Source organism: Lissotriton helveticus, chromosome 3_1, assembly GCF_964261635.1.
Source record: "Lissotriton helveticus chromosome 3_1, aLisHel1.1, whole genome shotgun sequence".
NCBI classification, from domain to species: domain Eukaryota; kingdom Metazoa; phylum Chordata; class Amphibia; order Caudata; family Salamandridae; genus Lissotriton; species Lissotriton helveticus.
In genome coordinates, this window is record NC_136061.1 from 1,101,891,322 (window position 1) to 1,101,917,304 (window position 25,983).

General features: G+C 48.9%; 1 protein-coding gene across 15 annotated transcripts in view; it reads left to right on the top strand.

Annotated features, from left to right (window-relative positions):
* Positions 1-25,983, top strand: part of BAZ2B (bromodomain adjacent to zinc finger domain 2B) — a 1,221,971-nt gene that overhangs the window by 612,690 nt on the left and 583,298 nt on the right. For all 15 annotated transcript variants that reach the window (XM_078681689.1, XM_078681691.1, XM_078681692.1 and 12 more), the window contains one exon: positions 7,824-7,889. In XM_078681689.1, coding sequence (XP_078537815.1) covers positions 7,824-7,889 — 66 coding nt within the window. The remainder of the gene's footprint in view (positions 1-7,823; positions 7,890-25,983) is intronic.

A 25,983-nucleotide genomic window follows, 5' to 3' on the forward strand; every position in this document is an offset into this window, starting at 1 on the left:
TTGAGCTGCTTGCGATTTGTCTGTAACATGAAATAATTTGCCCTCTCACACAAAGGTGTAACGCCTAAGGGGCTGATTCTATTTGTATGTGATGATTTCTGATGGATACATCTGCTAGTGGATTCCTCACCTTGTGAATATCCCCTGCGCCAGCAGAAACAGAAATTTGTGTAGCTCTCCGCGCCGACGAGGGGGACGTCACAGAAGCATGGCTCTGCACGCGGCTCCGCTGACGCCACTGGAGCCAAAAGAGAGCCTAGTCGGCGTGATGACGTCAGGTCCCTTTTTTCCACTCCGTCGACGCTAACGGTTTTTTGGGACTCTCCATAGTTGTCTTGCTACTTTGTGTTTCTGGATTGTATTTCTGGTCTTCTCTTGTTTCTATCGCGAAGATGTCGTCGAGGAAGTCAGGATTCAAGCCCTGTAGGGAGAGCGGAGGATATATGTCCATTACAGATCTTCACGAAGATTGTGTCTGGTGCCTATCGTCTGATCACAACGTCGAGGGATGCGCCTGCTGTAGGAAGATGAACTTGAAGGCTTTAAAAGAAAGGGAAGCCAACCTGTTCATGGCGAAGATGAGGAAAGAGAAAAGAGGACGAAGAAGGTAGATGTCCAGGTCGTGGTCAGGCTCGAAGTCGACGTCGGGTCATGCTTCAAAATCAAAGAAGCATAAGAAGAGGCATGGATCTCAACGCCGTTCAGATAGAGATGGCTCCGAAGTCGACTTCTCCAGTTCATTGTCATCGGAAAGACTATGTGTCTCCTTCTCCCTCGAATCAGGGTTCGCCTGTTAGATCGGCTTCACCGGCGCATTCTCTGACGCCGGCTCCATCTCAGACTCTGGTTCACTCTCCGGCTCCGGGGGAAGAGGTTCCAGTACCTCATGAGGCCATTGGCTCCACTGTCGGCGCCGATTGGCCTGAGTCCGGTTATGCCTACGCCTGAGCCTGCTCCAGGTGTCTACCCACCTTTCCCTGGCCCGGAGCAAGATCCGTCACATTATTTAAATGCGATGTATGGAGTCTTTGCAAGGAAGATGTACCCCTCTGGTGCAACTTCGGGTCCCATAGGTCCTATGGCCTTCAATCTTGGAGTTCCTCAGGCCTATGCTCAGGCTCTATTTATGCCATTTCTTCCAGCTGCTACGTCTTGGCATTTCCCGGCGCCGAGGACATAGACGCCGTTCCCTTCATCTCCAGCGCCGTCTGCTCGACCTCGTTCGACTCAAGCTGTGCCTCCGGATCCGTGTTCGACGCTGGCTCCAGTGCCGTCGGAGTCGGGTCTGGCTTCACCGATGCCGGTTCCGTGGATAAGATCTAGGCTCAAAGGATTTTGGAAGAGCAGAGGTTTCGTTTAGAAGAAATGGAGGAAGGTGAGATTCAAGAGTCGGATGATTTATTTGAAGATTTGAGGGAGGCAAGTGGCCTTGATAAGTCTCCAGAATGGGAGCTTTCTCCTCCATCAGATGCTCCGTCAAAGGATGTGGTACCTTATCGCACAGTAATAAGGAAGGCAGCGGAGCTCTTAGATCTTCAGCTCCCAACAGCCGAATTTAAATCCAATATTTTGACAGAGGTCTTCATTCTCCCTCCACTGTAATAGAGCCTTTGCTGCCATTCAATGATGCCATCACTGAGCCTGTAATGGAGGTTTGGCGTAAGCCCTTTTCGGCTCCAGCAGTTTCAAAAAAATCTGTTGCCAGGAGGTACAGGGCGCCTCCAGGGGATCCGGACTTCCTAACATCCCATCCTTCTGAGAACCTGGTAGTTCAAGCTGCCTGTTAAAAGAAATCTTCTGGGGCTTTTCCTCAGGTCCCTGGTGACAGAGAATCGAAGAAGCTTGACCAATCAGCAAAAAAGGTGTACTCCTCTGCAAGTATGGCCTTGAAGTCCACAAACGCTACCTGTCTTTTGGGCCGTTACATCCATGCCCTAATGGATTTGGCAAAACAGCTTGCCCCTAAATTGTCTGTGGAGGACAGACAAAATTTTAATGAGGTGTTATCGGACACTCAAGCAGCTCCACGTCAGGTGATTCAGAGTGGTCTAGATACTGCGGACTCTGTTGCCAGGATTATGGGGTCTTCAGTTGCTACAAGAAGAAGTGCTTGGCTTAAATCTTCAGAGTTCTCCCCTGATGTGCAGGCTACTCTTCTGGACCTCCCCTTCGATGGTTCTGGTCTGTTTGGGAAAAAAAGCAGATGCAGCTTTAGAAAGATTTAAGGACAGCAAAGCCACAGCCAAGTCTCTGGGACTACAGGTGCAGTCTAGATGTTCCTCGTACAGGAGGTACAGAGGTTTTGGGAGGTCTTCCTTTCGGACCTACACACAACCTGCGCAGCAGCAAAATACCTTGTATAAGATCGACAGAGGCAAAAACAGAGGTCGTCCACAAGGTCGTCAGCCCTCTTCCTTCTCCACTACCTCCCCTCCTCTTGCCACAGCAAAGCAGCCCTAGATCCACCATTCTGGATCATGTTGGTCCTGTGGGGGGTCGACTTACTCATTTTCTGCAAGATCGGGAATTGGTCACTACAGACCTTTGGGTTCCCAATCTTGTAAAGAATAGGTATGCTCTTCCCTTTCGGGAATTCCCTCCAAATTACCCTCCTTGCCAATAGGCTTGCTCGGAGGACCACCTTCTTCTGCAGGAGGAAGTCCTAACTTTACTGAAGAAAGGTGCGATAGAGGTGGTTCCGGAGCGGGAAAGGGGTAAGGGATGCTACTCCCTGTATTTCCTGATACCCAAGAAGGATGGCAGGTTACGGCCAATCCTGGATCTCAGGATCATGAACCTTTTTCTGAAGCAGGAAAAGTTAAAGATGCTAACCCTTGCGCAGGTTCTTCAAGCGCTGCAACAGGAGGACTGGATGGTGTCGATCGACTTGCAGGACGCGTATTTCCATATTCCGATCCTGAGGTCGCACAGGAATTATTTCCATTTTACGGTAGGGTTGCAGCACTATCAGTTTGCGGTCCTCCCGTTTGGACTTACTACTGCACCACGAGTCTTCACCAAGGTGATGGCAGTGGTGGCAGCCCATCTCAGGAGATCGGGGATTCCAGTTTTCCCCTATCTAGACAACTGGCTGATCAAAGCGGAGTCGCCAGAGAAGGTGCTTCTTCATCTGCAGGTTACAACTCAGCTATTGTACAGATTGGGTTTCTCAATAAACGTGCCCAAATCTCACCTGGTGCCCTCTCATAGCAACCTGCTCATAGGGGTGGTACTGGACACTACTGTGTGTCGAGCATTCCCTCCTCCACAAAGGATTCTCGACATACACAAAATAATTACTTGTTTTACACTGGAGCGGTCGTTCCAGTCCTGAAGGTCCTTCTTCTGCTCGGTCTGTTTGCTTCCTGCATTCTGTTGGCCAACTATGCACGCTGGCACATGAGGGCGCTCCTGTGGTGCCTCTGCAGGCAGTAGTATCAGCACAATGGAGATCTCAGGGAGTCTGTGAGTATCTCCAGAGAAGCTGCAGCGGATCTGTCTTGGTGGAGCGTGGAGGGCAATCTTTCTCAAGGAAAGCCCTTCCATCTACCTCCATTGGTGGCCACAGTGATAACGGATGGATCCACTTTAGGGTGCGGTGCGCATCTGCAGGATCTGGAGAACAAGGGTCTCTGGTCTCCAGAGGAAAGGTTGCTTCACATCAACGTTTTGGAGTTGCAGGCGATACGTTTGGCACACAAGGCCTTCCTCCCTCCCTTCCCTTCTCGGTGAGTCGGTTCAATTCCTGACGGACAATACTACTGCAATGTGGTATGTCAACAAGCAGGGAGGAGTGGGATTGCATTGTCTCTGCACAGAGGCTCTGCGTCTCTGGTCCTGGGTTCAGGACCATCAGATTTGTCTGATGGGAAATCATCTGGCCGGAGTTCTGAACGTGCGTACAGACAGTCTCCGTCTGCAGTTCTCTGCCGACCACGAGTGGAGGCTTCATCTGGAGGTGTTTCGTCACTTCTTTCAGACGTGGGGAGCTCCTCAGGTGGCCCTGTTTGCCACTCACGAGAACGCTCACTGCCAGGCGACGTTCCACCAAGTCTATCTATTCCTATAGGTGGTCCAAATTTGTCCATTGGTGTGGGGAGAAGTCTATTGACCCTTTGAGGGCTCGTTTATCCAACATCCTTCAGTTTGCTTTCTCTCTAGCTCAGCAAGGCTTTGCTGTGGCTACTGTGAAGGGCTATGCTTTGTCGGCGTTCCTTTGTTTGCCATCCTTCTTTAAATCACCTATTGTGTTACAGTTCATTAAGGGCCTTACCAACAAATTTCCGCACACTCCATTTATTGTGCCTCAATGGGACTTAAATCTTGTCTTAACCTACTCGATGTGTACTCCCTTTGAACCTTTGCACAAGTCTCCCTTGAGATTATTGTCTTTTAAAACTGTATTTCTCATTGCCATTACCTCGGCAAGGAGAGTAAGTGAGCTTCAAGCTCTAATTTTGAAACCCCCGTTCTTGTCCATTTATGCTGATAGAATGGTACTCAGGACCAGGGCTGCTTTTCTGCCTAAGGTGGTAACTCCCTTCCATCTGGGACAGTCCATTACCCTTCCTACCTTCTTTCCTCCCCCTCACCCTTCCAAGGAGGAGGAGCGGCTTCACCGATTGGACCCTAAAAGGGCGGTGAGTTTTTACCTCTATAGAACTAAAGACTTTTGAGTGGATGACCAGCTCTTCGTGGGCTTCATTGGCCGCATGAAATGCAGAGCGGTGCACAAGCGCACACTTTCCAGATGGATTGTCTTGTGCATCAAGATTTGTTACTCTTTGGCCGGTAGGGAACCTCCAGAGGGTTTAAGAGCTCACTCTACCAGAGCTAAGTCTTCTACATCTGCCTTATGTAGAGGTGTTCCTGTGGAGGACATTTGTAGAGCGGCAACTTGGGCCTGCCTCCACACTTTTGCAAAGCATTACTGCTTAGATTCCGAAGTGAGGAGGGATGGACACTTTGCTTGTTCTGTCCTTCAGGATTTTCTGGTATAGAAGGGTGAACACCCTCCTCCAGGAGTGGGGACTGCTGTGGGATTCTATTCACAAGGTGAGGAATCCATTGGCAGATGTATCCATCAGAAGAACAAGTTACTTACCTTTCGTAATGCTTTTTCTGGTGGATACAGTATCTGCCTGTGGATTCCTCACTGACCCGCCGCCTCCCCGTTTTCCACCCTTGTATACCTGCAGTAGTGATAATGTGATAAAATCTTATCTGTTACTTTCAAAGGAAGTGTTTATTCTTTTTGCTTTCCTGCATTGACTTCACACTGTGTGTTTTAGTTTGAATATTATGTACTGTGTATACTGTATATATATATATATTATTGTCGGTCCGTCCGTCAGTGTGCCTAGAAGGCACGGAAAAAAAGGGCGGAAATGCGTCATCACGCCGACGAGACTCTCTTATGGCTCCAGTGACGTCAGCAGAGCCGCATGAGGAGCCATGCTTCTGTGATGTCGAATTCGTCGGCGTAGAGTGCTAAAAAAAATTATGAATGCTGCTGACGCAAGGGATATTCACAAGGTGAGGAATTCACAGGCAGATACTGTATCCACCAGAAAAAGCGTTACCGAAGATAAGTAACTTGCTCGTTGCATCTTAGCTTTTTATGACCATTCTAAAATCAAGTCTGCACTGAAAAGTAGCTTGAGAGATGCCCTGATAGATGCTACAAGTGTGACTCTAGGAGGAGACCTCACCTTTGTTTTATGCCTTCAGTAGTGCTTCTATGTCTGTGTAATATTGACGTTTGGTTAAAACGTCGGTTTCTGTCAGGCAGTTATCTATTGGGAGCTACCCGGTTTACCCTTTCAAACCAGGGAGGAGAACTTGCCCATCATGAAGGCCACCAAGTTAAGAGTTCTCAACATCTTTTCCCTGCCCCCAAATTGTCAAGTTCTCCCGGCATAAGCGGTTCTTAAGGTCCTCAATTGGGGAGCTCTTTCTGCAACTGCTGATCCATGCCTTTCCCCTTGGGAGTCATTCCATGTTATTCTCCCCATCCATCAGCCTCTTGCCCACGAGTCAACATTAGATCTAAGTTCATTCATTTTTGTGCCAAAGTCAGTTCGGTTACGCTGTTTTCTATGTTCCCATTCAGTTAATTTCTGAGCTCTGATTTGAAGATGCTGAGACTGTCCACAAGGTCTTCCATGTCGAGAACATGTGGTGTGATGCTCCCCTCTTTAGAGGGTGTGCCCTCTTCAACCTTTGCTATTCTTCACCTCCTTGTCCAGGTTCCAGAGTTTCTCTCTGGGGTGCATTGTCATGTGGAGCCAATTTGTGTGGCAGAGGAACCATTTGTTAGTATTTTTGGAGAATATATGCCCAGTCGGGCCGGGAGCTGTAGCGTAGTTTGTCCAGTTACTCGGTTAGAGAGGCCTTTGAATATTAAACTGTTCACTCTTTGAAGGTGTTATTGTGCTTCAGCTCTGTCTATTTGAGGAGTAAAATGGCTTTTTTGTAAGAGCCAGTAATTAACTCTTCCAATATTTGTGTTAAAACAGAATTGTTTTTTATTGGAGCTTTGTTAATTTTATCCATGTATTCCGTACCAGCATTGTGTTTCCACAAAATAGTATGCCCAGGTGCATTTTCAATGTCCTGTCCTATATCGAGTGATCATGTATATCTACAGTTTTTCTCTATTAATAGATAATCGGAAAGCCCTTTTTCACGGTTTCTAGAGAGTGCCACAGTCCTCTTGCCTAGGGCCATCCTTTGAGTACCTTTGGCAACACCCAAGCAGTTTTTGTTGGTTGGGCTATTGATAGTTGTTCCCATACGTCACAGAAGGGTTAACAAACACTTGGGTAGGGCAGTTTACTGTTACATAAACGCAGTTGTAGAAAGCCAAGCCTTTACTGCTTTGCTTTTAAAATAATTTCTTGAAGTAAAGCCAAGGTTGGGAAACATGCGTCTGTCTTCTGTTTAGACTGAAATCTACACTTGCAAAACTGGCTTCCTAGTCCCAGCCTTTTTAGTGAAAATGTATTAAAAGTATCATGTATCCTTTCGGTCTCTTTAACTTGTTTCCGTTGCTTAAGGCCCTTACCGCTACGGTGAGAAGGATTCCGCTTCCTTTTCCATTTAGTGTTCATGAATGAACCTTATATTCGGGAGAAGCAATGTTAATTACCTTTAACACCAGTTTTCCATAACAACCCTTTTCTTTAAATTAATGAGCCAGCCTCTCTCCTTCCCAATAGTAAACAGAATGGAGGTAGAGCTGTTAGATATAGGTAGTAAAGGCTTCAGTAGAGGTCTTAACCTGAGGGTCCAGCTCCAAATGTGCTGCATTGTAGGGCTTTGCAGCCTCTTTTTGCTTTAAAGTGAAAACTCTTTTCCTCCATAAAAACTTCACATCCATCCTAACAGTATTAAAATGGTTAAAAGAAAAGGAGGTGTTATCAGCAATATTAAATTTCAATCGGGTTTTGATATTTACATATCTTATTAAAAGATAAGCAATTAAAAGGAAAACATTGTCTTGAGATGAGTTTTTTTAATAACTGGAGAGAGTTTTGCTGGTCATTGAAAAGGTATACTTTTTTTCTGCATGTTGGAGCAATATTCATCATTAGCAAATCTAATGAAGATGGCCTTCACAGAAATTTTGTAATACAGGTATGTAAATTGCTTTCCATCACTAAGTCTTGATTTTAGCCTAATGTGTTTATGATCTGTAGAAACTTGTGAATAAAGACAAACGGTAAGTTCGGTACTGTGATTTCTGTTCATCTCGAAAAGTGTGTTTCTTCATCAAATCAAATTTTGCCTTTCTAAAATTCTATTCTTGCTTCTTTTGTCAGGAAAAAATAAAAAGAATTCAGCAAATAAGAGTAGAGAAAGAACTTCGAGCACAGCAAATTTTAGAGGTAAAAACTGAGGATTCTGCGGAATTATAAGGAAATATTTTCTCAATGTTTTTCATAATTGATGCATTTCTTCATATAAAGATTAGAAGGTGTTTGACTGAGACAAATAGACAATGATTGATTAATATGATCTGAACAATTTAACAAAATTATTTGATGCAAGAAGCTTCTGGACTCATTAAAAAATATTACCCTCTAACTTACAAGAAGTAAAGAAATGATGTATGTAACCACAAATAATAGGTATTACTAGGATATCTTTGTGGTTGAAATAATATGCCAAATGAATTTAAACTTCTAATCATTTACTGATTTATGCTTGTGATTATGCATAAACTTATTCTTATAATGGATACTTTGCTTTACCTGAACCTCGCCCACGGCGCCAGACTGGATCTTGACCTTTTTTCATAATGTAGGTGCTTACGACTTCTGTGCATTAAGAAGGAGAGGCAACATTGTATGTGGCAGCTGCAAAGTATTTGGGGTCCAAAACAAGATATTAGACACAGATACTGAAAACTGATCGCCTGGCCAGAAGTAGGACATGAAAGCATGTGCAATAAATAGTTAAAACAGTAAACTCTTTGTCCTCTGATCATGGGCAGAGAAAGAGTAGGATTTGAAGAGAGTATTCTGATTTCTGATAAGAGACTATACCAATTTAGGAGCAGTTAATCCTGAACACTTAAGTGAGCATTGTGAGGGCTCGAGCTTTGGTGCGAAATGTACGACCTGTACAGCAAACTAAGCTGTCTGCCTTTTCTGCTCACAAGCCCCTTGGTGAGCCTTCAGGAGCCACTGCGGTTCATTTGGTGCTTTTGGTGCCTGCATCTACAGATCTTTGAGCTACCAGAACCCTAAATGTGATGATTCCTGTAACACCACCACCACTACCTTTACTACAGAAAGAGCAAAAACAACTCTTTACAGAGATCCTAACACTCTCCCAAAGCAGTTTTTCCTTTTAATGAGGCTATAACAGACACAAATAGAGTTACTTGAGAAAAGCATTGCGCTGTCACAGCTGTCTTTTAGCTAGGAAGAATATGCCATGCTTACAGAAGTATCTTCTTAGCAATGCATTCTATCTTTGACGACCTAGCTGTCTGGGCATCCATTAGTGTGCTGTGGTAAAATACCTTTGTCAGCTTCTCCTTGCTTTAGGAGTCGAAACACTTGAACTATTTAGGTTGGAAAGTGTTTGAACTGGGTAACCTAGATTTGAAGGTTTGCAGCGCTGCTTGTCTCATAGACCGGTTTTTCCATGCTTAATGGGAGATGGTATTGATAGCAATTTCCAGTCTTCCTGAAGAGTATAAACCCTTTGCAGACCTCCTCAATTGTGGTACAGATGATATGGGGCATAGACAATGTCGATCCATTGAAATGTTCCATACAGGAGCCAACCCAAAGAGGTCTGTTTTGAATTAAATCTTTGATGACATTGATGCTAACCTGCTGGATATGCCTTTAAATGGGTAGAGGTTGTTCAGGAAAGAAGCGAACCACTCCTTACAGAAATGTGAGCTGAGCTACTGCTTGTTCTTTAGCATCACATTGTCCTGCATGACAATTCTACTAGCATTGCAGAGAGTTATTTGGATATCATCACCGATTCAATTGAGTGGTGCAGCAAACACAACATGTGCCACCTAAATAGTTACTGCTTACACAAGAAAACAGCAGACCATATTCTCTAGGATATTCTTCACTACCTAAACCTCAAAACTGCTTTGAAAAGTTGGTGACTTGTAAGAGTTAACAGTGGTATTCTTTTGAAAACTAGAAGAAATTACTTAAGACTAGTAGGTCCGACAAATGGTAAAGGGGATTGTTACTTCTCTTTTTGAAGACACCACCACCTGCTGTCTTTGCTCTACTCTCCCCCACACAAACATCTTGTTGTAGGAACTGTTATTTTAACAGAAAGTACAATGGAATGTGGTCAAAACCTCCATTATGGTTTTTTACACCCATGTAAAGGGGAAGCTTGAGATCTTTAGTGGAGCTCAGAATTCTTAATACATTTGCTGAGATGGGTACATTCAAAACTGAAAGTGAAAACTAGTACAACAGAGAAGTCTTTTTAACTTTGGAATGCTCATTTTCATAAACCAATTACAAAATACAACAGGAAATGTCTAGGGTATGTAAGAAAAAGGGGAAGCATTTTCACTTTACAATGCTGCTGTTTGGTGTCTTGGCAGCCACCATAGTTTTCATGAAGGTGTAGGTATTAGTACCATTGATAAGGGATTACATTGTCAGGGTGCATGTTTAACTCTACTTGAAGAAAAGCTGGGCAGTGGTTGGTGAATCTGATGGGTCATGCAATCCTGCATCTTCTTGCTTATTCATGCTTATCGGAGAATAGACTGGAAAGGGCTGCTTGCTACTATTGGAGTGAATGTTTTGGAAACCTGACAGAGGTAATCTTTGTTCTGCTATCATTGCGGATTAAATTAGAGTATTGGTGTTGTCCTCGTGACATCTTGGAGGGTAATCGTATCCATGTTCGCACTCAACTCTGATGACTGGTGCAGTTCTCACAGGTAGGTAGGGTTTATTCATAATAGCAAGTTGTGGTAATTGTACCCCAGAGATTTCTTGGAATCTATTGGAACACCTGTCCAAGAGTGCTTTTGCATGGACGATTTGACAGTGTTGGTGAAGTACCACTAGGGACACATTGAAGTGCATCACATGCCTGTCAATTGAGTGTACTCCATATGCCTCAAAGGAATTTCTAACCATTTCTCAAACAAGAACTTTTTATTTATGTTCAGTGAAAATCATCCTGAGCTACTAATATTGCTAGTGTTGTAATACACACCACGTCAAACAGAATTACATTAATGGCCACCCTCTGAAACAATCACAGCAGTGAGCACCTCTGTGCATCAGACAGGGTTGCCTGCAGTATTGTAAAAACAAAGGCTTTGTCCAGTCTAGTTAATACATATTAGCCATAGCTGTAATGGCTCTGGCACCAAAGTAATATTATTAGTAGTAAGTCTTCGCTCCTTCAAATGAGTTATAACTCAAATGTCAGCTTTACATATATTTTAGAAGTTCAATAATTTTTTCCAAACTTTGATATTTTCATCTTGAATATACACTTTAAATATGGTATTCATATATTAATCGAGCTAATCTGAATCTTCTAATTTGGGAGGCTGGGCTGCGCACAGGTGAACTATTTACAGGTTGCTGGCGAGCTACCAGTAGCTCACAAGCTACTTGTTGGCAAATGCTGGCTAAGTCTAACTGATTCCTAAGTCGATCTTCCCTTATGGCTGCAGTCTGCGCAAAACTGAGAAGCATCCAAATGATTCAGTTTCCAAGAGCCTAGTTGTTGGTTTTGCTCTTTACACTCTGTGCACTATAAAGATATGGGAACCACATTCCATGTTTTTGTAGTTTTGTAGAGCAGTGATATTGATGGATCAGCCTCCCAATTAAAATGTAAGAGAAAATGTTGTAGGAAAGTGCCCCTTTTTGCATGGTTGATATCAAATTTCTCAGCACATTAAACCCACACTAATGCCAGTGTGGGATATAATGCCAAAAGCACTCAGAGGGCATCTTAGAGATGCCTCCTGAAAAACGACCTAACTACTGTTCTGGCTAACTGGCTGCTCGCCAGCTGCCACCCTCAGGCATGTTTCTGGACCCCTGGGTCGAGAGCCTCCTGCACTTGGGGTCCCAAAACAAAGCACATCCTGGGTAGAGGTGGCAAGCCTCCTCCACCAGGATGGACAGGGTCCAAGAAGGTAAAGTTTCAAAGGCTTGCCGCCTTTGTGAGCTGACCCAGCCAATTGCTGCTCCCAGAAACTGGCCCCCACTGGTTCTGACCCCCACTTTAGGCAGGAGAATCGGAGGGTTAACCAATACAGGAGAAGAGATATGCCCACCTTTTGCCAAGCCCACCCCTCAGGTGGGGCAGGCGAGTTGAAGCACAACTCTCAGTCCCCACCATCTTGAAGATGGGAGACCCAGCCAACCAGAGTGAGGCATATGGTGGAAGAGGTGTGGCGCAGCGGCCAGGGTGCCTGATTCCAGACCACAGGGTTCACAGTTCGATCCCCGGTTCCGGCAGCAGGTTAGCCCAGCACCATGTGACTCTGGACAATAGCTTGCTTAATCTTCCCGACGGCCCCCAGCGCCGGGACACCACCGTCGGAGGTAGCTGTGCGCTTTACAAATGCTGGCATTTACATTTTATTTACATATATGCTTCTGTAGTAGGGGATCTCTCTGTATAGTCATAATCTAGTGAATAGTCCCGCCCATGTGCGTGGACCCCGGAGCAATCAAAAATAATCTCTTAAGCTGTCAAAACATGCAGAACTGCATCGACACTTAAGAGAGAATTTAAAGACAGATAATGCAGCCTGTATCCACAGGCTACACTGTCCAGTACTTCAACTAGAAATTCCACCAAAATCCACAAACAGCACAGCCTGTCCGGGATTTTTCAAAGAGAAAAACCCTGCCTTTAACAGCAAAACCCTCTGGAATGATAGAGAGGAAGAAGTGGACAGACAGGCCCCATAGGCTGCCATTATGTGGCTCAAAACAGGATACTGTGCCTTTAAGAGAACTTTCCAGAAGTCTCACAGTATCCCAGAATGCACTGCAGGTCCCTTTTACTTTCAGTTCTTTTTTCCGGCTCCTGCAAGCAGGACCCTGGAGCATTGAGCTCTCCCTTTTCAATGGTTTAATTGGTGATTTTTCACTTTTTTCAAGTTTTTGGAGTGCTTTTCTTGAAGTACTTTAGTGTTTCTTCTTGGTGCACTCTTTATTTGCCAATATGCCTGCATTATTTGACAAATGCACTGAGTGCCAGAGGAAGAAGGCCAAGTCTGATCCACACGAGGTGTGCATCATCTGCCTTCCCTCATCTCATGTCCCTGAGGAGTGTGACATCTGCCAGGGCTTCTCTAGCAGAACCCTGAGGGACAGATTGAAGATTAGGCTTCAAGGCCTGGAAGACAGAAGACTGAAGGCACAAGGTGGGTCTGGAACGGCTTCCTCTGCCCATGCTGAGGCCTCCGGGGGGCTCCCTAGGGGCAGGAAGACCAGCAAGCGTCCCCATTCTCCGCCTGCGTCGATTGCACCGACTACGGCGTCGAGAGGGATGACTGCAGTCTGTTCCCCGTCTCCCCAGGGCTCTGGGTTGAAGCGGCGTCGACGCTCGGAGTCGAGGGAACTGAATAGACTGCCGTCGAGATCACCGGTGACGATTTCGTCGTCGTCGGCGTTGTCGTCGAGTAATCGACGTCGAGAGGTGGCCTGGCGTAGGCGCTCGCCGTCGAGGCGACACCGCCGTTGGTCGTCGGCGAAGAGAAGGAGGTAATCGTCGAGGGGATCCTCGACGTCGAGGAGGCATTCGGCGTCGAGGAGACACTCGCCGTCAAGACGAAGATTGCCGTCGAGGCGAAGGTCGCCGTCGAGGCGAAGGTCGACGTCGAGGCGAAGGCGTTCGCCGTCGAGGCGAAGGCGTTAGACGTCATGGAAGAGGCGTTCGGCGTCGAGGAGGAGACGCTCGCCGTCGAGGGGCCGACGCTCGCCGTCAGGTCGACGTTCTTCGACGCCAAAGAGGCGCAGAAGGAATTCTGGCGCCAGGAGTCAGTCGAGCAGGCGGCAGGTGCCGATGGGGGATTCTCCAATGCCCCAGCCTAGGACGGAAGGCGGATCACCGGGCTCGGTGTATTCTGAAGTGTTTACGCCTTCTAGGCCGAAGTCGGTTACGCCCCCTCCTCCATTGCCCAGGGGGCCACCCCCGCGGGCTCCCACCCCACCTCCACTTCCACCTCATCCTCAACCTCAGCTTCCGGCAGACAGGCCTCCTCTGGTTCCTCCGAGGACGGCTTCGCTGCCTCGATTCCCGACGCCCCCTATGGGTACCCCTCGGCCGAGGGCCCCTGCAGTGCCAAAGTCCCCCACTCCGGTGAAGCCGGCTGAGCGCCCGAAGCCAAGGAGATCGCGATCTCGCTCCGGTCGGAGGGGGAGATCGGGGAGTCGTCACAGGTCCTCAACGAGGTCGAGACGGCGTCACAGGAGGTGACAGTCACGGTCCCGCACGGATTCCTCCGGGACCAGAACCTATTCACCGACCTTGTCGGAATCCCCGGGGACAAGAGTATTGCCGGTGGACGACATCAGCACATTTCAGGATGTTCTCCTGAGGGGTGCAGCTAAATTGGGTATCACGGTGACGGTGCCTACTCCAACGACATCCGTGATCTTCGAGACACTGCATAAGAAACACCTGTCTCGACCTTTACTGCCCCTAGTGCCGGGGCTGGTAGAGCCTGCAGAGGAGTTGTTTCTCACCCCTGCGGTGACGAAGGCCGCTCCCTCGCGGCTCCTTAAGAAGTACAGGGCCCCGGATTCTGGCCCTGCCTTTCTTCGGATGGATCCTACTCCGGATTCTGTCATAGTGACGGCGGCTAGGAAGCAACATGCCACCTCCCCGTCCTCTACTGTACCTTAAGATAAGGAGAGCCGATGGATCGACTTGGCAGGCAGAAAGGTCTGTGGCACGGCCTCTACTGCTATGAAGGCGGCCAGTGCTGCAGCTTTGCTAGGGCAGTACGATCGTGCCCTATGGGAGTCCCTACAGCAATTCGCTGAGTTCCTTCCCCGGGAGAAGAAAGAGGTCTTTCAAGAGATCTTGAAGGAGGGGATGCTGGTGTCGAACCAGCTCATCAGCGCGGCTGCGGATACGTCTCTTCTGGCTGCACACAGGTACTGTAATGGTATCAACCAGCGGCGCCACGCATGGCTTCGGCTTACGTCACTCAAGCCGGAAGCTCCGCAGCGGGTGGCCAATCTGCCTTTCTCGTGTGAAACCCTGTTTGGCAAGCACGCGGATGACGAAATGGCCCGCATAAAGGCGGAGGCCGAGACCCTGACGGCGGTCGGGTTGGAAAAGCCCAAAGAGAAGAAGGCCTACCGCCCGTTCCAGAGACGGTTCGGGGCTCAAGGCCGAGGACAGACTTCGGGACAGCAGCAACAACAGCAGCAGCAGTTCCGGAAGCCCTTCCAGAAGCGCCAGAAGGGTAGAGGCGGCCAACAGTCCGCAGCAGCGAACAAAGGCCCAGCTGGGTCTCGACCCTGAGCGGTTACTTCCGCTACATCCGTTACCCGCTCCGGTGCGGGGAAGTGTTACATTTTTTCTGGAAGAGTGGAGAAAAATTACTCGGGACAAGCGGGTGCTGAATATTGTTTGCAATGGATACAGCCTTCGGTTCACCAGCCCGCCTCCATCAATTCCACCGGTCAGCTCGCAATTTCGACTGCGCGAGCTCCAGGCGGAGGCCGATATCCTGTTAAGTAAAGGGCGATAGAAGACGTACCTCTGTCTCAAAGAGGAAGAGGTCGGTACTCCCGGTTCTTTCTGGTTCCCAAGAAGGACAAGAACGAGTTCAGCCCCATTCTGGATTTGCGACAAGCATACAAGTGGATTCGCAGAGAGAAGTTTCGCATGCTGTCGTTGCATCAGATTTATCCTCAGCTGCAACAGGGAGACATTTTCAAAATGCATGGCGGTGGTAGCGGCACACCTGAGGAAGAACAAGGTGTTTGTCTACCCGTACCTGGACAATTGGTTGATCAAGGCCTCCTCCTTCTCGGAAGCTCAAAAACACTTCCAGAAGACGTGTGTTCTCTTGAACAAGTTAAGGTTGCACATCAACGTGTCCAAGTCTGTCCCGATTCCGGTCCAGTGCATACAGTAGTTGGGAGCCTCCATCAATACGCTGTCAGCAAGCGTGTCTCCTTCGGAGGAGAGACAATTATCACTCCTTCGGAAGGCTCCGGCTCTTATGACCACTCCATCTACAACAGTGAGGACGGTGTCTTCTCTACTGGGATCGATGGCCTCTTGTATCTTCCTCACGCCGCACGCACGGCTGCACATGAGACCATTGCAGGAGGATCAGTGGGATCAGAGGAAAGGATCTTGGGACGACAGGATACGACTGTCTCTGCATGCTCTTCAGTCTCTGAAGTGGTGGTGTTCAGCGGAGAATCTCCTCAGAGGGGTTCCCTTCCACAAGGACATTCCCACACAGACTATCGTGACGGATGCGTCTCTCCACGGCTGGGGGGCGCACTCCGGAGACTTACAGATTCAAGGAACGTGGTCCCGACGGAGTCCACGTACCACATCAATTTCCTGGAACTCAGAGCTGTTCACTTGGCACTGAAGGCCTTTCATCCGTCCTTCCGGACCAAGTCTCTGCTTGTTCAGATGGACAATACCACCAAGATGTATTACCTCAACAAGCAGGGGGGGTCGAGATCGCGCACTCTGTCGCAGGAGGCGCAGGCGATCTGGCACTGGCATCTAGCCAGAGGACTGACGATAACGGCTACCCATCTACCAGGTGTGCAGAATGTTCAGGCAGACGCACTGAGCAGACTGATTCAGGAAAACCACGAATGGGTCATAAACTACGAAGTACTAGGAGAAGTCTTCGCAAGCTGGGGGACTCCAGACGTAGATCTGTTCGCCACCGCCGAAAACAGCAAATGCCGAGACTTCGCCTCCAGGTACTACCAGCCGGGGACGCTGGGGAATGCGTTATGGATCAACTGGTCGAACAGCTTTCTGTACGCTTTTCCACCCATTCCCCTGATTCCGGCGGTGCTCATCAAGCTGTCCCAGTCCAGGGCGCGGATGATCCTGATTGCCCCGGAATGGCCCAGGCAGTGGTGGTTCACGGACCTGCTTCACCGGTCTCTCCTTCCTCACATACGGCTGCCTTGCAGGCCGGACCTTCTCACGAAGTTCGGGGGGCAGATGTTGCACCCCAACCTCTCGTCTTTGAGTTTGGCGGCATGGCTCCTGAGATAGTGCAATATGGCCATTTGAATCTACCAGAAGATTGCATGGACATACTGAAGGAGGCTAAGCGACCTTCCAATAGGACTTCTTATGCTTACAAGTGGAAGAGGTTTTGCATCTGGTGCAAGTCCAAGAACTATGACCCAACGACGTGTAAGGAAGAGGTCATCCTTTCGTATCTTCTACATCTGGCGCAGTCTGGCCTTAATGTCCATTCCATTAAGGTTCATCTTGCTGCGCTGACTGCCTACAGGAAATGCCCTTTACAGACTTCCTTCTTTCAGATCCCTGTGATCAAAGATTTTTTGGAAGGCTTGAAGAAAGTGTTCCCTCCTGTCCGGCTTCCTTCGCTTCATGGGAATTGAATGTGGTGCTGTCCAGATTGATGAAGGAGCCTTTTGAACCTATTCATAAGGCTTCGTTGCAGTACCTGTCCTGGAAGGCGGCGTTCATCGTGGCCATTACATCGGCCCGCAGGGTGAGTGAAATTCAGGCGTTGTGTTGCCAAAAACCTTATACTGTATTTCATGCTGCTAAGTTTATTATGCGTACACACCCTAAATTTCTTCCAAAGGTTATATCTGATTTTCATGTTAACCAGACTATAACTTTACCTACGTTTTTTCAGAATCCTTCCTCTCCAGCAGAAAGGTCCCTGCATTCCCTGGATGTCAGGAGGGTGTTGACATTTTATCTGGATAAAACCAAGGATATTCGTAGGTCAGACCGGTTGTTTATCAATTATGGATCAGTCAGGACGGGTCTGCTACCTCTAAACAGTCCATTTCGAGGTGGATTGTGTTCTGTATACAATTGTGTTACCAAAAGGCTAATAAGACCTTAGGGGGTAAACCTAAGACTCATTCCACCAGGGGCAAAGCTGCCACGACTGCTTTGCTCCCTAATGTTCCAATTGCAGAAATATGCAAGGCGGCCACTTGGAAGTCGGTCCCTACCTTTGCTAAGCATTACTGCCTGGACACTGATGCCAGGCGAGACGCTCAGGTTGGGCAGGCTTCGCTGCAAAATCTGTTCGCACAGTAGTGGTGTTATTTCTCTTTTCTCCACCGCCGCTTTGGTGTGGGGATGGGCTTGCCATTCTATTCACTAGATTATGACTATACACAGAGATCCCCTACTACAGAAGGAGTAGTTTCTGTCCTGTAACTCCAGTTCTGTAGTAGGGGTATCTCTGTTATAGTCATAAGAGCCCGCCCTCCTCCCCGGTGGAGAGAGATATTCATGTAAGAAATGCTACAGGTCTGGCGTGTTACGCCTTCAAAAAGAACTGAAAGTAAAAGGGACCTGCAGTGCATTCTGGGATACTGTGAGACTTCTGGAAAGTTCTCTTAAAGGCACAGTATCCTGTTCTGAGCCACATAATGGCAGCCTATGGGGCTTGTCTGTCCACTTATCATTCCAGAGGGTTTTGCTGTTAAAGGCAGGGTTTTTCTCTTTGAAAAACCCCGGACAGGCTGTGCTGTTTGTGGATTTTGGTGGAATTTCTAGTTGAAGTACTGGACAGTGTTGCCTGTGGATATAGGCTGCATTATCTGTCTTTAAATTCTCTCTTAAGTGTCGATGCAGTTCTGCATGTTTTGACAGCTTAAGAGATTATTTTTGATTGCTCTGGGGTCCACGCACATGGGCGGGACTATTCACTAGATTATGACTATAACAGAGATACCCCTACTACAGAACTGGAGTTACAGGACAGAAACTACTCCTTCCCTCCCACTGGAGGGTGGCATAATAGGGGGTGTACCCACCCCAAGGAAGGGACCCATTGGTCCCAACCTGAAACATCCCTAAATGTAGTATTTAGGGGCAACCCCAAACCTTGCCTCCTCAGATCAGAAGACAGGAGAAGGACTGAAAAGCCGAGCTAAAGGAAGAAGAGGAGGACACCAACTGACTTGGCCCCAGCCCTAATGGCCTGCCCCGACCTCGTCCTGCTCCAGCGGGATCCGCTCTATCCTGCATCCAGCAGCCCCCCAGATCCCGGAGGACCTGCCCTGCCTTCCCTCAAAACACTTTGTCTCCTGTGAGCTCCAGATTTGCTCACTGTGAAATAGTGGCTCTATATATACTGGACAATAATGAAGAACAGTGTGTATAGAGTCCACAAACCCCAAAGGTATAACAGAGGTTAAAGTCCAGACTGACCTTACTCCAAAAGTGGTAGCTTGGTTGAGCAGTAAGGCAGTTCCAGAGGGCAGTGCAAAGCATTTGTTGTACACAGTCAGTCAGCAAAGGATTTCACACACTCAAAGACTGAACTCCAGGCCAATAGTTTTTATATCCAAAGATATAGTTGTTTTATTATTAGAACCAACAGGTATAACAATATACTTTGCTAGATATGAGAACTCTTATGTAATTACTGTGCAGGTAAGCAATAAAGGTGGTGAACACAATGGGTACAGGAGTTGCTGAAGGCAACTCAAGTCTAGACACACTTTAGCATTGAGCTCAATGGATTGTTACCATAAAAGTACAGTTGATTACAGTACAGATTACTTTAGTAGTTCCGGGGCTAGGTCCTAGATTTAGTCCTGGGGTCTAAGCTGAAACCAGATTAGCAAAAACATTTTAGTTACTGTGGTGAATTTTCATGAATATAAAGTTGTTTTAAAAGTTCACACTTCAAAACTTTTCAATGAGAATCTGGCAATGTTATTCAATGGGAGAAAATTTAGGTTGCAGGTAAAGTATGATCGCGTTACTTTTGTAATCCAGCAGGGTCGGACTGGCCGTAGCGGGCACCGGGCAATCCCCCGGTGCGCCGCACGGGTGGGGGCCGGTTTGGGGCCCCTGGGGGGCGTTTTTGTTACAGGGCTGCAAAATCGGCCCAGTAACAAAATCGGCCGAAAACCGGCCCGGGCAAAGAACTCCGGGCCCCCCCTTCCCTCCCCAGGGGGGGCGGGGGGCCAGCTGAGCACTTTGCAAAGGGCCGGTTTTGGTTCCCAGTCCGGCCCTGTAATCCAGTACTGGGATTCTAGGGCCAGCACTGGGTTCTGAACTTAAAACAGGTAGGTAATTGCGTTTCAGTATTTCAGATGATTTTTAAAGAATATTTCAAGTTTTCAAAAGTAGGCACTTAGAAGAAATTTCATAGGAAAGCATACAATGGGTTCCTATAGAGAAAATACAGATTACTGGTAAACCCGGTAAGGATTACTTTTGCTGTTCAGTACTGGGCCGCAAGGTACAGTACTGGCTTCTCGCCTGCTTGCAGGTGACTACTTCGGAATTCGGACTTCGGCTGATTTTATATGAATATTTGCAGTTTTCAAAACATCACACTTAAAAGATTTTCGATTCAAAATGGGTCAATGTTATCCAATGGCAGGTAAGTGAGTTACTGGTTTCCACGTGAGTACTTGGCTGTTGAAGTTAAGGTTCTGGGTATAGACTCAGGGGTCCCCCAGGGTCAGGTAAGTACAGTCGGTTCCGCCCCAGCAGCGCAGGGCCGGCCGCTTGCAGAGGTAGGTAGGCCCAATGATATCCAGTGAGGGAAAGGGGGCCTCCGGTTGGTGGCTGCTGGCTAGCAAGCCATGCGGCTGTGGGAGCTGGACTCCTGGTCACTTGCTCAGGGCAAAGGGGGAAGTAGGATAGGACAAAGGTGGCACAGCCAGTGGCACTCGGGCGGCTGGGTGCAGGGTGCTCTTGAGCCGTCGGGCGCTCAATGTTATCCAATGGGAAAGGTCAAAAAGGAACGAAGGCTGCAGGCTCGGGGACGGAGACCCTCCCGGGCGACCAGCACTTTGAGAGGTGTTCGAATTGGGGGTCTCTGGTTGGCGCAAGTATACACTTGTGACAAGCAGGGACCCTCTCCTCTAAGTCAGGGCGAAGGATGACCCCTTAGAATTACCCTTGCTCACCCTCTAGGTGCGTGGCGTGAGCAGCCAAGGCTATTCTTCAGGCATTATTCAGTTAAGCATTTGTAATAACACACACAGTAAAATGTACCAATCCCCCCAAAAATGGACACCAGGCTGTAGATATATAAAAATACGTTCCTTTATGTAAAAATATATATATATATATATATATATATATATATATATATATATATATATATATATATATACAGACAAGATTTATCACAAGACCAATAACGTTTTTGTTGGGCCACAGATTGAAAATAGGCAAGCGTGTCTTCTTAGTTTACTGTTCAAAAACGGGTTTCTTTTCACTTCAAATTACCTCCACAATAGTTCTCTTAATATTGCAGGTTGTTCCTTCACTTTGGTTTCTAGTTTGGTTCAAAAGCAGTTCTTTGGCAAGTTAGACAAGTTTCCTACCCCTCTAGGGCCTCAGGGACCGGGTTCTGCGCTTCGTAGCGCTTCGACGAGCTCTGGACGGGAGAACTCTGCACACCCTGTAAAGGCTCACGCCATGGGCGTGAGCACCCGTACGCGGCGTACACTTCGGCAGGGGAGGGAGAGACGTACCGCTGTCAGCTTCGGGTGCGGGGCGCACAGATCCCTCCTCAGTACTGCTACGGCCAATTGAAGCGTTCAGGGCTCCAGGCGCACAGCCGTTCACTGTTACACAGAGTGGGCGAGGCGAAAGGGGAAATAACACGTTGCGGGCCCCTAGCACGATGTCAGCTCGTCAAGAATGCCTCGATTCCTTTGGGTTTGGCCGAGTCGTGCACGAGCAGCGCGACTCAGTCCGGTCAGTGCCTTGGGGTCTCTTCTTGAAGCGGAGGATCTCCGGGAGGCAAGGCGCAGCACGGGAGCCCTCAGTACAGACGGTACCGAGGGGGGGCTCCCTTCACAGTGTGGCGCGGCCTCTCCTGGGGGGACAGCGCAAAGCGGGGCGGCCGGGTGCAATGGAATGCACGGGCGGCCGTCCAGGATGCAGGCTGCTCGTGTCCCCGGGATTCCGGCGGGAGGGACTGAAGTCGCACTCAAGCGCTCCTTTAAGCAGGCGGGGGTAGAGGAGCGGCCGGCCTTAGCCCTGGGGCAGAGAGCGACTCCGAACGGAGCAAGGCTCTCAAGGGCAAGAGGGCAGGCTGGCTCCCGGGTACCACGGCCCTAGGAGGGGGCGAGAGGGGGCAGACTTCACCTCCGGCGGGAGGAAATACTCGGCCTCAGGTCACAGACGAGCCAAAGCACAGGAGAACCCACTGGTCCTGGGGTTCAGTTCAGGGGGCAGGCTCAATCAAGCCCTTGGAGAATGTTTCAAAGCACAAGTCTGCAAAGTCTTTTCAAAAGTCTTCTCCTCTCCTTCCTCAGCAAGGCAAGCAGCAGGCCAGTCCTTCCAGCGTCTTCTTCTCCTTCTAGTTGGGCAGAGGTTCGTTGTGGGAAACAGGATTCTGATTTACAAGGAGCAGGGCTCCTACTTTTATACAGCATTTTCTTTGTTCTCACAGGCCAGGGGGGCCTCTGCATAACTTCATGCAGTCTCTGAGCACTTTTTGGGTGTACTCTGGTTTCTGCTTTCAGTGTGAGGGGCAGGCACATCAGACGCTCCACAGGAGGTGGAGCCAGCATTGTGGGGACAGGGGCAGCCAGGAGTACCTTGTTGACAGTGCTTCGCCCTTCCTGGGCCAGGTGCCGGCTGAGTCATCAGTCGCTCCCCAGGGGGCGGAGCCAGCATTGTGGTGGCAGAGCACAGCCCTATTCAGAGTCCAGGGGCACTCCCACCTCCCACTAAGGTGTAATCTTTGCGTTCACCACCTGTCATCCCCCAGCCCTGTCACTCACATAACCCAGACAGTCAGATACACATCCAAGCAGAGGCGGGCTGAAATGGTTATGCATGCAAATGCTAACTTTCTAAAAGTAGCATTTGCAAACACAGGATATTAAAATAAACTTTACTAAAAGACGTATTTTATTATTCTGAGTTCAGGCATACTAAACTTTATTTTCTACTATGTTCCCTGAGCCTGCTGGGATTATAGAGTGTAATAATTCCAGCAGCCCATCTTGGCCTAAGAGAACAGGTAGCCTTACAATAGTGAAAAACGAATTTGGCTGTAATTCACTATTAGGACATGCCACACACATCAGAGCATGTCCTACCTTACACTTACAATGCACCCTGCCCTTGGGCCTACCATAGGGATGACTAATATGAAGTTAAGGGAAGGTTTAGGGGCTGGCAAGTGTGTGCACTTGCCCAGCCAGCATGACAGTACCAGACTGCACGCAGGTTCTGCAATGGCAGACCCTAGACACATTTTAAAAGGCTGCTTCTGTGGGTGGCATAACCAGCGCTGCAGGCCCACTAGCAGTATTGGCATTTACAAGCCCTGGCACTCCTGGTGCACTTTACTGGGGACTGACAGTAAATCCAATGAACCAATCATGGAAATCAATCACATTTACATTTTACATTGGGAGAGCATATGCACTTTAGCACTGGTCAGCAGTGGTAAAGTGCCCAGAGTCATTAAACCAACAAAAACAGGTCAGAGAGAGTATTGGAGGAAGGCAAAAAGCTCAGGGATGACCCTGCCAAGAGGGCCAAGTCCAACAAGAGGTAAGTTGGGTTCTTGGAGCGCAGGTTGGTACCCCAAAGGGAGGCACAGGGGGCTGTAGGGCGCCGGGTGCAGGGGTGTCTTTTGGTGTCGGAAAAGCTTACTCTCGGCTGGTCGCGGTTGGGGTGGCCCCTGGTTCTGAGTATGCAGGCGTCGGCTGGTTCATCGAGGAGGGTCTTTAGGCACCGGACTTCGGGTCCCAGTCGCTTGGCGGGTGCAGATTGGCTGGTCCGGAGCACCTGGTTGGCACCATGTGGGTTGTTGCAGCAGAGCCTCTGCTGATGGGAGTCCCAGTCTTTAAGAGGGTCAAGGCAGGCAGGTCCTCCGGGTGTCCCAAGGTTGCTGTCCGCAGGAGTCGCCGGGATTAGGCAGGAGCAGGTTCCAGGATCGACAGGCCGGTAGGGCTGGGGCCAAGTCTGTTGTTGTCATATTGTTGTTAGCAGCTGCACGGCGGGTCTTCTTCTTGATCTTCTTTCTTCTTTTCGTATCGGGATATGAGGAAGAAAGGTCAGTTTTCAGTTGAAAATGTTACTGAACCGTTAGTTCGGAGTCACTGTTGCCGACTCTTAATTATGTATAGCTTGATAGAGAGAGAGAGAGGGACATATAATGGATGGCAAGGGTAAATAGTATAATATTGTTGGAAAACGAGGAAGTATCTGTGAGGCTTGCACAAATAACATGACTACATTTGTCTTTCACTGTGAACCAAACACCCCATTGTAGCACATGACTCTCAGAGGGTAGCGTTGCAGAGCAGTCTAACTCACGGGAGATGGTGTAGGCTAGTAATCGCAATTTACCAGTACGCAGAAATAACACTCAATAATTGACTGTCCAGTCTGTACTTTGCTTTATAAAAGGAAGAGTACATTTATTAAACACACACAGTACTCAAAGCTATGCACCAATTTACAAATATACATAAGCTGTTGGAATTACTTTGGCGCAGGTGGGGAGTGCAGCCGCACCCCCCCCCCCCCCCCCCACCTGCGCCGGGCACACTGGAGCCCGGAGTTGGGATCCTGGGCCTCTCCCCCTTGAAGTTCTTCACAGGAGCGCAATGGCGCTCCCGGGCTTCAGGGCACGGAGTTGGGGTCCCGGGCCCCCTGGGAATTTTTCGCGGAGAGCGCAACGGCACTCCCCGGCTTCTTTTGTCCTTAGAGGGGGCCGCAACGGCGCTCCCCTCCCTACGGTCTCATTGGGGGGCAGGGTGGGCTCCTGGCACCCCATTCGGGCAGTTTCACGGGGAGCGGACGGCGCTCCCCGACTTAACTTATTGTGGGGGCAACACCTGGGGCCTAACCCACACAAGGGGCACATCTTGGACCGGCGGCGGAGCCACACACGCTTCTTCGTTGGTCCTTGCAGAGGTCAAAGGTCACCTACCTTCTGGGGTGACTTATCTTGGCCCCCAGGCAGCCGCTCTGCTCCATTTTGGCCTCTTCTTGCTCCAGATGGCGCTCCCCAGTCACTGGGAGCACTTTGTTTCGCCTTCTTGTTCTCGGGGAGGGTGAATTCATCTGGGCACGGTCTTCACTGGCTCTCTGTGCCAGCCTTTTGCCTGGCTCCTTTCCTGGACCTCTCTTCTCCTTGCGCAGAGGCCCAGGCTTCTGCTCACTGGTCCCGGTCTCCCCTTGTGGCGCAAGCCAGGGTCCTGGGTCAGTCTGGAGGTTCTTCCTTCCAGCTGCCCATGGCGCCAGGCTCCAGCTCCAGTCTTCCTCAGCAGACCACACCCCAGAGAGAGCTCCTCATGTGCAAGCTCTTTTAAAAGAATTTGGAGGGGGCTGGCAGGATGTCTCTGCTTGCCCCATCAAACAGCGACACCTCACTTCTCTGCCCCTGCTCCCTACTTCCTGCCCAGGCCTCTGGGTTAGTTCTAAATGGTGTTGTCCAGGGATCTCATGCCTCATGGTCTCTGAAAGCCCCTTCCCCCCTTGCTGCCTTCTCCCCTTGCTGCCTTCTCTCCAGAGCAGATTGGTGCCTGTAACCAGGTAACAGCTGCTGATGGATTAACCTGTAGATCCACCCCCTCTTCTCTCCCTTTTGTAGAGAAGACATTTGCCCTTGGAATGCTTATTGTGAAGGGCTAGGCCTTTGATGCTACAGCTTGGGGAGGAAGGTCATTAAACCAGCCTCCTGGCAGGGCCAGCCCCAGCCAGGCTCTGGGTATGAGCTGAGTCAGAGGAATATGACATTTCTGGATGACCCATAAGCAGTACATCTATGATTTTGAATTCAGAAGACTACTTCTTCTCACCTATGTTACAGTGGACTTTAGTGCATGTCTGGAGTCTGTAGGCCCTAGGGAAGTGAAACTATCCCATGTGATCCCCATCCTCATAGGAGAATAATGAAGTGGTCTTCAGTGAAAACAGTAAAGCACACTGACTTTCCCTTACATGTTTCTTCCCATAGTATAAAGCCTATTCCATGACACCACCTAGCTCTGCATAATTCCTGCCACATCATTCAATCTGTAACTGCTCCTGGGCTGCGCACGCCATGAATCTCCCTTACGCGGCCCCTACACTTGTGCACACGCATGTACACACGTGTCTGCATGTAACCAGCCTGGTGCCCCTTACTCCGGCTGCAGTGCAGCGGGCCTACTCTCACCAGGGGGACACCGGTAAAATCCACATGCAGTCCCTTTCATCATGAGTACACTGTGCGTGAGTCCCAACTTATGAGGCTCTCCCACAGTAAAAGCTAAACAATTAGGTGTTCAAAAAGCG